The sequence below is a fragment of the Rhyacophila brunnea genome, unplaced genomic scaffold (genome assembly GCF_057557595.1).
Source record: "Rhyacophila brunnea isolate RB1 unplaced genomic scaffold, BYU_Rbru_1.0 scaffold_5, whole genome shotgun sequence".
Taxonomy (NCBI): Eukaryota; Metazoa; Arthropoda; class Insecta; order Trichoptera; family Rhyacophilidae; genus Rhyacophila; species Rhyacophila brunnea.
Window position 1 is genome coordinate 43,545,969 of NW_028233170.1, and position 12,626 is coordinate 43,558,594.

Here is a 12,626-nt window from a genome sequence, read left to right on the forward strand (position 1 = left end):
GGCAGATACGTGCGTCGAGTCTAGACTCTGTGAGAAAACATGTGAAATTGCCAGACGCCGTATTCAAATCCGTATCCCACGACTTCAGAAGCGAACATTCCACTCGACCATCGTGTATGCTAGTAGGTAATGAGTGATAGGTAGTACCTACATACCTACAAGTAGTAGGTAAGTGGGAACTAATCACATAGGTAGGTACCTGCCTACATAACCATTTAATTAGTGTACCTAATCAATACTTCTCTACCTAATAATATTTTTCTTAACTCATAGGTAGATAGGTACCGACCTTAGTGTTCCAGAGTAGTGAGCTGAAATCTATATTTAAAATTAATGTACGTACACTTGTATTCATTGTTGAAAATACTGATTCGTCTGAAGTGAAACCAATGCAGGATTAATAGGTAAGTATGTCATTTAGGTAGGTATGTACACCTACTTAGGTAGGTACCTACATGCTTATGCAGATAGCACTTATTATGTCCCAATTTTTATGGACCTTTTAAATTTATCAAATAGTTTTATCCAGTAATCCAATGGGCATTTCTATTTACATTATTTTATGTGGTTTGTTAGGAAATAGGTATGTTATTAATTGATAAATATCCTTTATATTATTATATAAGATATCAGTCACCGTAAATTAGCCTAGATAAAGTATATTCGTAGATAAGTATCTATCTACCTACTTAAACATAAATATGTACTTAATTAGATCTTTTAAATAATTTTGCATGCATCTACCTAAGAGAGCTACAATAAAATCAATTTCATTCGTTGCTAATTTTTTTTCCAACCGTCGTCCGTCTGCAGCGAGCGCTTGACAACTTAAAAATATCAGATTATTCTGTCAATGCAAAAAGTAGATGTCGTAAAATAATATAAATGTTCTGTAGGTACCTACCTACCTACTTAATACTAAAATTCATCGATGATTCAATATTGTAGTAAGAATTATTAATACCTCTCATTTTACAGCTGAAAAATATGCCACTTTTGTTTTGTGTGTTTTCAGTGTTATTTTGCCCTTGAGTTTAAAATGAAGTTGCGCGAGCGAAGCGCTCCCAACGCTAGCCTGAGTATTATCCCGAAGGGAAGAAGGAAGAGAGGAGAGCGTCGAAGGGCTCTCCCTTCCTCTGCGCGCGCGGATCGCCCCGCCCGCCGCCCTCTCATTGGCCGAATCGCTTTTCCGCAGGCGTACGCAGATAGAGCCTCCACGGTGGGGGCAGCGATAGGAGGTGCGGGCCCGTCCCGACCGTGCCACACAACGGAAAGGTATTCCGAACCGCGCGGAGGTGTCCCGTAACTGAACAGTAATTCGACTCGAACGATAGCAGTAAATACCCGCGATCGCTCTCGCCGCCGCCGGCCGCGTTTACATTTTTTTTTGTTTTCATGACGCAGTAGTGACGCGCCAGTGCGAAGTGGAATTCGAAGTGTTTTACAAGTGTCCCCCCATTCCGTCAAACTGTACGCGCCGAGGGAAGACGACATGCTGACGATGGAGACGGATCTGAAAGGCGGAGGGTTGCACGCCAACGTGCCGCCGCACCACGGCCTGCACGGCCACTCCTACGGCTCGCTCGGAGCCCTAGGAGGCATGATGGGACTTCAACAGCACCAGCATCAACCGCTCCACCAGCCGCATCTCCAGTCTCAAGGAGCGGGACCTTCACCCCCCGCTCACCACCAGCCGCATTCCAATCACCCGGTGCATCATCATGCCCCACCGCCGAATAATAACAACAATTCTAACAAAAACCAGAATATCGATCGTGTGAAAAGGCCGATGAATGCCTTCATGGTATGGTCTCGGGGTCAGCGCAGGAAAATGGCTTCTGATAACCCAAAAATGCATAATTCAGAAATATCTAAGAGACTGGGTGCACAGTGGAAGGATCTGTCTGAAACCGAGAAGCGACCGTTCATCGACGAAGCGAAACGTCTACGCGCCGTGCACATGAAGGAGCACCCCGATTACAAATATCGCCCTCGTCGGAAAACAAAGACTCTTGCCAAGAAACAGGATAAATATCCAATGGGAGTCGGTGTCGGTGTAGGAGGGCTCATGCAGTCGTCAGAGTCACGGGCGCCGCCCTCGCAACCGCCCGCGCCGTCTAGAGATATGTATCAAATGCCTAACGGCTACATGCCCAATGGATACATGATGCACGATCCTGCTGCATATCAACAGCAGCCAGGATACGGCTATCCGAGATACGACATGGGACAGATGCAACACGGTTCAATCAACTCGTATATGAATTCTGGATATGGAATGTATGGCGGAGGTGGAGCGGCTCCCGGACAAGGATCACCGTATGTTCAGCAACCCGGATCTCCCTATGGACCCCAAGGATCCCCCGGAGGCTACGCCCTTCAAGGCTCGTGTCAGTCTCACAGTCCCAGCGGCTCGAGTGCTAAGTCTGAACCCCTTTCTCCCGGACCTCCGATGAAACGGGAGTTCGGGGCGCCTCCTTCGGACGCTCACATGCTCCTCAGTATGAAGCGAGAGTACGGAGTAAACGAAGGATTAGCGGCGATGAAACGCGAATACGGCCAGCCTGATCCGTCAATGGTGATGAAGAGGGAATACGGCCAGCCCGACCTTAGCCACATCATCAACATGTACCACGTCCCCGAGCCCGACCAGCGCGCGCCCCTGCCGTACGCCCCCGAGCGCGCCCTGCCGCTCATGTGAGACGCGGCTTTTCCGGCCGCAGACATCGACATCCCGCCGCTGTGAACTTCACCGACAGTTCTCGCTTTCCTGCGCCTCGCCGGACTCCTACGGCAGTGATCAGTTTATTAGGGCTCACGCCCATCGCGGAGGGGCACTCCCGAAGTGTTTCGAGCGCCCTTCTCCACCCCGCGGCGTGACGACCCTGCGTTATGTGTGATTCGCGAACTGTTAATTTTACACTTTGTATTTCTTGTAAATATTACCATGTAAGTCCCACTTTTCGTTTTACGTGATTCTGTTAGTTTTGATAAAAATTTGTATATCGTTAAGGACCGTCTCCGGCTAGAGCGCACTCGTTTTGAAATGTTCTCCAACTCGAGCGGTCGGAGACGAGTTTCGTTTCGCGGTCGCGGACATTGCACATTCTTCTCATACCTAAATAATATTTATAAAAAAAGTTCGAATCGACTAGGACGGATACCTACGCATCGTATAATAATATTTTTAGTTTTTAAACGTAGGCCATATCGAAGAAGGAGCGTTATGTTTTTTCTCTTGTTTTTTTTGCGTTAAGTGTAAATAGTAAAGATGTCGACGAGTCGCGGCGCGGCGGGCTCGCTTCCGAGAAAAGGTTTCACATTCCATCTACCAAGTTATTTTTTGTCTATTGCCCCTTTACTATTAGAACCGAGTTAACCGGGAATAATATACTTTACCTATCCAGCTTTCGGATTATGCCAGCGTCGTGGCTGACTTTATTTTTTGTCTATTCTCTATTTGATGCCGTATCTAGCGATGACCGTCGCTCGGGAATTGTCCCATCCCTATCTCCCAGTGCTTTTACGATTCGTTTATTATTATTTTTTTATATCGTTGTTAGTCGAATACTTGTGAGATATACCCATTGACAAATGTTTACAGTTTAAAATTATGACAGATCTGAGACTCCGCGGCAGTGTGCAAGCGGCGAGCGAATGAACGATGGAAAGAAAGGATTTTGATGTGAATACCAAAAAATACGAACAACTTGTAAATAATATTAGCAATTAAGAGTAAATAAAAAAAACAAATATTAGGGTAAACTAAATAATCGGGAGAGAAGACGGCCGCGACCCACGGTTGGCGAATCGCGCTCACAATCCGACTAACATTCTCATGCATTGTACAAATAGTTCACGATAATATGGACAAAAAAAAATGATTATATAAAATAATAATATCGCATACGACAATTTGAATATGCAATTTTTTTCATTATACAGTGAGTGTTAATAGTCAGTGGATAAAAAAATATATGAGATTTGAAGTTTAAAAAAAAAACTGTGTTTCTATTCAAACACCCGAGCTTCGGGAATCCTTTCCCTCCAAACACACATCGTCGGTGGACGCGAAAAAAGTTGGCAACACAGGTAAACTGTTGTATTTTTTTCACTGCAAACAGCTAAAGATCTTAAATTCATCTGAAATAAATTTTATCTAGGACTGCCTAATGCATTTCGCCTATCTGCAGCCAGACTATCTCAAGCATAATTTATTTAATTACATACCTACATAGGTATTATTTAAACCAACGCCAATGTCTTACCATACACGAGTACCTATTCAAAAAAGTAGTTTTACTCTGTCTAAGATATAATATAATGGCACATGGATAGTTTGGCTAAGTGGGCATACCTACATCAAGCGACGTTTTTGTACCTAATTAGCATTTACAGCTTTACGATTTGTCTTTTTTAATTATTGATTAATAATATGTATGAATTCAATTCGATACTCAATAGAATTTGTAAATTATATACTTTCAGGCTTTTTTTCTATTTAAATGTAGGTACCTACCTAAGTCCTACATTTTTATTCAATTTGTAAGTTTTTCTTGAAATTTATATAATTTTACGTATTTTTTAAACATAAACGCCACTTGATCACCCATATCGCAGTCCAAATTTTAATCTAAAACTCATCTACAAATAGACATAGAATAACAAAATACATTATTATGTAGAAAAATGGCTACGTTTGTATTTTCTTCATTATTTTTTATGGAAATTTTTTTAAGCCGTTTGATGTCTATGGACATTCGGTTTGAGAAATTTCTGGTTTCTGTGAATATTATACTCAAACAGTAAATTTTGTATAAAAGAAAATATATCTAAGTATAGGAAAAATAAAATTAATAGAAACTAGCTTAAACTATTTGGTGTGGTATAGCAGGATATAGATCTCGTAAGTGGAAAAATATGAGATAAACTTTACCACGTCGTGTTAAAGATTATATTATAATGTTATTTTCAAAGTTTATCACGTGCTCAATATTTGAGAGCAGTTGGTATGCTTTGAGTCCTTTGATTTTATGGCATAAATACCTAAAATAACAAAGCGAACCATGTTTCAAAACTGCTACCACTATCGTCAGGATATTAAGCTAGTTTCTATTAAATTTGTTTCCCTGTATACACAAACTTTAAATTAAAAATCTGTTAAGTCGAACATACGATACACTGGCTCTGGCCACCATAATCAATATTGGATACACACTAGGTAGATATCAAAAATTATTATTATTACCATTTTTGTATTAAGATTTTGTTATTCTACGTCTCTATAACCACAGTAGAAAAGGAACAGTACCTACATCCCTGTGTCGAGTGTTTAATTTAAAAAAAAATAATACAACATTGTGTTGGTTATCCATTACCAAAAACTTAACCCAAAAACCTAACTGTAAAGTATAAACTCTCTCTCAGGTAGACAAAATATAATCTACTTGAATATTGGTTGCTTGCATTTAAAATTTAACAACTTCCTGGAAAGTGCTAATTGCTGTTCTTCACTGAATTATCTTTTTACATTATACTTGCGTGGATCTTATCAACCCAAAACCCAACTGTTTCTAAATTCCTAAATCTATAAAAAAATGTTTTTCAGAGACACTTAAATTTTCAATCACTGAAATGTCAATTATTGTATTTTACATTGTGGGAGTTTATGTTAAACTGTGTAAGACTATAAATTTTAACTTAGTTATAAAAATTAATACTTATGTTAAACATTAAATAAAAATAATGAATCTTTATTAAAAAAAAAGCTTTTTTTATTAAGTAAACATTGATATTGGAAAGTAATTATTATTATTTACCATGTTGTAGTAACTGTGTCTACCTGCCTGTTAAAATATTTATTAATTTAGTTATAACCAAAAGATTTAAAAGTTTTAAGCTTTTTAGATATTTTAACAGTCAAGAAGAATTTTAAGTATCTACTTAAGTACCTAATTACAATGACGGTAAATGACATTTTGATAAGTAGGTACCTACTTATCTTAACACCATTTAATAATATAAGAACGAATGAAGGTACCTATTCATTGCTAAGTCAATTATATTATCTGCATTTTAAATATAACTCAAAAATATTGCTCTTCATTTTTTTGCTCCCAATTTTCTACAATGTGTCTATTAACTATCAAATCTAACCGCCTTTGCTATTCTTCTGTGTTCTTTTATAAACACTATCAAAATAGGGTTTAGCTTTCTCTGCTTCATTTGTCCATTTGATTTTTTCTCGGTATAAAAGACTATGTATAGTGTACACCTATAATTAACGACTTTGCAATTCGTAGCTACCCTCAATTCTAACTTTATATAATATATTTATAATAATTACTAACCCTTTATCTAGGCCAATATCGGTAGGTTTTTACAATACATTTAATTACTTACCTAAGTACCTACCTACTCACCAAAACATATGAAATTCAATACAATCACCAGATGGGTAGGTACTTAGGTATATAGATGGGTAATTATAGGTACTGCACACAGCGGCTCTCGTGGTGCAGTGCGTAAGGTGCTGGCCTTCCACCCGAGAGTTCTGGGTTCGATCCCGGTGAAGACAAAATATTCATGTGATTTTCTCAAAGCCTGGGTGTTTGTTATTATTCAAAATTACTAACAAGCACCTTGTACGAAAATCCAAGGACATGGTTATTATAATTCTAAAAAAAATCTATGCCGCACAGAATTACAAAGTGTGTCTCTAACAGTAAAATTTTACCAGGAAAACATACCTATGATGTTTTAAAAAATATAGTGGTTCTATTTATGTTTATACTGGAGACCTACAACGGCAAACACATTTTGAAAATAGCCGATATACTTAATTATTTGTTAGTTTGGCTTAGGTTAGGTTAAGTTAGGTTAGGTTATCCTAACAAATAATCTAGTATCATTTCAAAATGTGTTTGCCGCTGTATCCAAGATAACCGACTTGTACCAATATAGTTTTTAATCACTAACTAGGCACCTACATGGTATAGATCAGTTATTACATTCTAATGCCTTCTAGCCGCCCAGACATTTTTTTATAAATGTATTTGAGACATTGAATGTGTTAATTAAGATAACCACGTAACCAATATTATAAAAGTATAAATAGTACCTAACTTGATATTAAAATTAAAAAAAAAACAGTGATATAAGTATATAGATATTTTCTTTGTGTAACGTTTAATGATCAACAATACCAGTAAGTAATTATATCAATATAAAATAAATAGTTTGAATAACGGTTTTCAAATTTAAAAAAAAATAAACGGCTAGATTTTTAATCAGTTTTATATTTTTCGGCAATTACGTCTTGAGTAAAACATGTACATACCTAGCCACAAATTTATTTATTCTTTCTAACGGGTATTACCGACTAAAATTTCATACTGTAGGTACCTGGCAAGGATTTCTCATAATTAAAAAAAACTGCTTTACCTGAACTAAACGAAGCTTAACAAACATGGGTACCTACAATACTTGTAGGTACCTACGTAGGTAAACCCTAACATAAATAGGTACCTACTTACCTACACAAGTATTGTCTGCTCATTTTTATCAATAAAAGGAACATCTTTGTTTTAATTACTTAAATTTAAAACTAAGCTGGGTTGTTATCGAGAATAATTTACATTCTACAACACTACAGTACATATTAAGTACCTATATGGATTTCAGAAGTCTTCCTCGGTTCGTAATTTTTGCATCCGCTTGCGATATTAATTCGTGATATCCTTTTTGTATTCTAAATGGTTCCATGACAAAACGGAACAGTGACAAAACAGAACAACGATAAATATAACTATGACCTGTCAGGAAAATTAGTATAAATTTAATATTGAAATTGTCCTACCTCTATTATGTGGATAGATTTTTAGTAGCATAGATTTTCAATACGCCATAATAAATCAAATTATATACTTACCTTGTTTCAACATTCCTAATCGGTAGAAAGCCTCAAATAAACGGGACTTTGCCGGCAAGCTTAGGATACTCATCAATATAATATGTTCAAAATGATTGGGTGACTAGGTACAACGAAATAATGACCTAACCTAACCTAAATAGATTCCACAAAAAATTAATGTTTCATTTTTCCTCTGGCTGTTCTGTTTTGCCCGGTTGCCGTTCTAAATAGATATGTACTTTCCTGAAATGCGTTATTTGCAAAGTCGCTGACATAATATTCGGTAGATATATCCACTAGCGGATATTTTTATTTATTTACTTTAAACAATGCCTGCTTTTCCCCTTATATACTTAATGACAATTTGTGTATTGTCATATACATACTTATAAATGAGAATTAGGTATATATTCGGTATACAAAGTCATTATATCAGCAAAAAATAATATAGTACCTATGTGCCTGCAATATACCTAATCTTAATAAAATACTACTAACACCTATAATATATATCTACATAAACAAAATATAAGTTACCATTCGAAAAGGAAAAGCAAACAGAATTATTTTAACACAAAAATTTAAACGACGGTTTGAGTAGGCAGTAGGGACCTTATTTACTGCAAAAAATGCTTAATCCGAGATATTGAACATGTCAATAGATGAACTATTTAAAAGAGAATGAATATTTGGTATCCTTGAAAAATATCACAATATTTTTTTTACAATTCTTTAGTATCTCTTGTAAATAATTCTATTTCATTATTCGCGTGTTTACAAAATCAAAATATCAATATTTGCAAACCATGATGTGATAGTTAATATCAATAATATTTCTAAATAAATGTTTTTAAACTAATAAAATTCTGGAATTGAAATATGTCTAACTTTGTTTTGTATAATATCTATGTAATCAAATTTTTCAAACACCTACCAATATTTTAATTGTAGATTTCTCTCAGTAACACGTTGACATTTATAATTTATATGGTTATAACATACCTAACACACCCACGATGGCCGCGTGGCTTAAGCGCCGGTCTCTAGTGTCGAGGGTCCCAGGTTCGAATCCTGGGTATGGTAAGTACACACATTGTTTTTCAATTTGTGTATGAGTCAAAGTATGGACCTAATAGGTTGAGCAAGTGGCTGACATCCATTTCTCGTAAAAATAAAAATCTGTTAATACAAACCTCCACTCTGGAGGCCCATATGGATCCTATTAGGATCGGACATGGTCGGAAAAAAGTCAAAAGTGAACATGCTACACTTTCTCAGGAAATTTATAAAACTATGGAATCAAAAGCCTGGGTGATATTTTATCTTCATTAGACCTACACGACAGAAATACTTAGAGACTGAGTACTTACCTATACTCTACCTCATTATGAACATTATCTACATATTATGTATTGAATTTATTAGTAGGGTATACGTTTTATAACTTTGCACTTTTTACTACACTTATACGCCTTTTTGCCTGATACATTATTTTCATCCTAGAGCCGGAGTGCACAGTTATAAAGCATATACTCCACCTATTAGATACCTATTATGCTATTATATTACAACGCAATGGTAAGCTTGCGGCAGGACGGTGTAAACTATAAGAAAATGCACATTAGTATTTTTATAGGCACATTATATAGATCGATATTGTTTACTTTACATGATTAAATATTTTTTTAATTAATTGTGAGGTACCTAGGTAGGTACAGTTTACTTGTTTACTACGATCAAGCGAGCGTAAGAGCTTATAGTTCATTTTAAAATAACTATGAAAACGTGGAGAAACCCGGCTAGTAGCTTATGGCTTATGATCAGTCATTCTATCTAAATTCTACATAATATCTACATTGTACTATTATATTAAGCATTTTAATGGAATTAAATGTTTAATTACATATTGAATGTAGGTATTGGGTTCTTACCAGCGCATGGACAGTAAAATCCTGTCATTTAGTATTATTATTGTCATCTATCTTTCTTAGAATAATAAACACAACATAATTATTTTATAATAACTAGGTAGGCACCTACATGAATAACTAATACAATATAAATAAATTATAACGAATTAGATTTAAACCAGATATATTATAATAAAGGCCAAACACAACCCTAAGGTAGTGTCGTATTAATATTAATTAAATTCATTTTAAATCTAGACTCGTTATTTTCACGAAAAACATTTGCTCTGGTAAATCATTAGATTATCCAATAATATTAGTGTACCTACCTATGTGTGCTGTATAATTAATAATCATAGGACATTTAGGAATTCATAGCAAACACACTTAGGAACTCAATTAAATTACTACTAGTTAATAATCAACAATTAAAATTAATTTAGTATTATGTATTGTTAAGTATATAAAAATATGATACCTAATTAATACAGAGGTGTAGGTAATTTAAAAGAAATAAACCATTGATTTTTTAGTCTACGTAGCATTTGAATAATAATTGAAGGGCCGTCGTACACGAGCCGGCTTATAGACACCCGCGTCTGCAAAATACAAAAAAAATCTTTTGTAAACAGATACGGAATAAAAATGATTAGGTACTACTATTATAAAGAAGCTCGTTTCGATATAATTAAAAAAAAAGATTTGAAGCTAGGTATTTGGGGCTTTATTTCATTCGAGAGAATTAGTAATACAATAAAAATACTGTATTAGGTACTACTTGTAACTACTAACACACATTTCATAAGATATACATTTTCAGTTGAAATTGTTCATTTATTTTAAAATTTATAAAAAATATTCGTAGGAGTTTGTTTATTGGAAGCCAGGCGGGAACAGTGGCAATTGTCATAGCCGGTTTCAGCAAAATTTATTAATTCAAGAATGATAACCTAACCTAACCCAACCAAACAAATAATCCAGTATATCGGCTATTTTCGAAATTTGTTTGCCACTGGCTTCCACTAAAGTCTAAACAGACAAGAACTAAAATATTTAATGATTCTAGATTGATTACTATTTGTTAACTAAAATAAATTAAAGTCTCAGTAGATATTTTATGATAGAACCTGTCACTTGATGCCTATAATAGTTAAGTAGTAAACTACACTTCATCTAAATATGGTTACTAAGGTAAATCTCGTGCATCTAATAATGTAATATTTGATACATATTACAATAATATAAAGTAGAATTATTTGGTTTACTGTTATTTAAATTTTACAATATGAAGTATCTTTCTACGCCAATGTAAAATACATGGTGATTCAACTGCGCTTATAACACATTAATTTATTTCACCCTACGGACTAACGGATAATAACACATTCACAACCTATCCGCGTTATTATTAGGGGTAAAACCAACAGGAGGATGCTGATGTCTGAAATATGTCTCACTGCTGAAATCTGGTTTAAATTTGCAGCGAGGGGATGGTTGGTTCATGGAATACCCACACCATAATGTCTGTGGTAGAAAGAGAAAATTATTGACATAGTAATAAAATAAACATTTGAATTGAATTGAAGAATTGAATAGATATTGTGTAAAAATGAATTTACCAAAAGTAGATACCAACATAGTTCGTTGCCATAAAGATAAAGTGATAAGAATGATAGATTATAGGTAGATATTCTTCTGCAACATCTTGGCTACGTGAAGGAAGCGCTGTTGTCGGCTAAATGGGAGGAGCTTGTTAGTTTATAATGTAAGTGCGGTTAAAATTGGGGGAGCATGTTAGTTCACAGTTTTAACACTTAAACACACAAAAAGATGATGTCGTACTATAGTTCAGTGTTTGTTGACGAATCTCTGTGTATAATGAATTTATTTTATGATAATAGTCACCTAAAAAATATGAAATATCAATATTTGAGTGTGGTTATAAAACCATTCGACGATATTGAGTATGATGTTGACTAAAAATATGTGTAAGTTATATGATTTAAAAATTTTAGGTTTCATATTAGATTTTCCCGTATCACAGTTCACAGTTAACTGTCACATCGTAAAGTCATGGCAGGATGGTATTGAGAGAAAAAAAATGACTCGTTGTTCATGAAAATTCATACACAGAAATGTTCCAATTTTATTAGAATCAAATTTGATACTTACTAGCACCTATTTGCTAAACTACTTTTAAATCATTCAGCATTTTATATACTTACTTAAATAATATATACCTAAGTACTTACAATATAATTGTATTTCTAATTTAATTACCTACCAAAAAAGTGTATTACTAGAAATCTTTTTATTTACTTATATCCAGGGCTCGAAATGGATCGGAACGCACCGGAGCGCCGTTCCGGTTCGTAACATCCCCAAAATTATCGCTCCGTCTCGTGGAAATATTAATTTGACCGTCTGAGCGATATATGCCATATAATAAAAAAATCTAACACACTTATTTTTTTTAATAGAATACAATTAGGTCATATTTTCGTAAAATTATCCAGCGCTCCGGTTCGTAAAATTTTACATTTCGAGCGCTGCTTATATCAAATTAAGCTGCATTGATGTAAACGCGCGTGTTTGAACATGTACCGAACCGAAAAAAAATCATGTTTTTTTTTTGGCGTTAACATGATCTTACTCCCTACTTCATTTATCGTTTGTCAATTTATGGCTACGGCCGAATGTTGTACCTAGCTTAACCACTGGTAAATGCCAATAGAAATGGCGTATATCAAAAAAAGTACTACCTTATTCTTAGGTCAATAATTATTAGGTATAAAACATATGGT

At 35.0% G+C, this 12,626-nt stretch overlaps 3 protein-coding genes across 3 annotated transcripts in view; 1 reads left to right on the forward strand and 2 right to left on the reverse strand.

Moving 5' to 3' along the window:
• LOC147066446 (uncharacterized) overlaps positions 1–12,626 on the reverse strand; it is a 594,497-nt gene that overhangs the window by 248,164 nt on the left and 333,707 nt on the right. The window lies entirely within an intron of this gene.
• Positions 1–12,626, reverse strand: part of LOC147066447 (uncharacterized) — a 1,147,709-nt gene that overhangs the window by 239,129 nt on the left and 895,954 nt on the right. The window lies entirely within an intron of this gene.
• SoxN (SRY-box transcription factor soxNeuro) lies at positions 1,268–4,199 on the forward strand. Its single transcript, XM_085955209.1, has one exon. It carries the CDS (start codon positions 1,493–1,495, stop codon positions 2,699–2,701), a length of 1,209 nt encoding a protein of 402 aa, XP_085811335.1. The 5' UTR covers positions 1,268–1,492; the 3' UTR covers positions 2,702–4,199.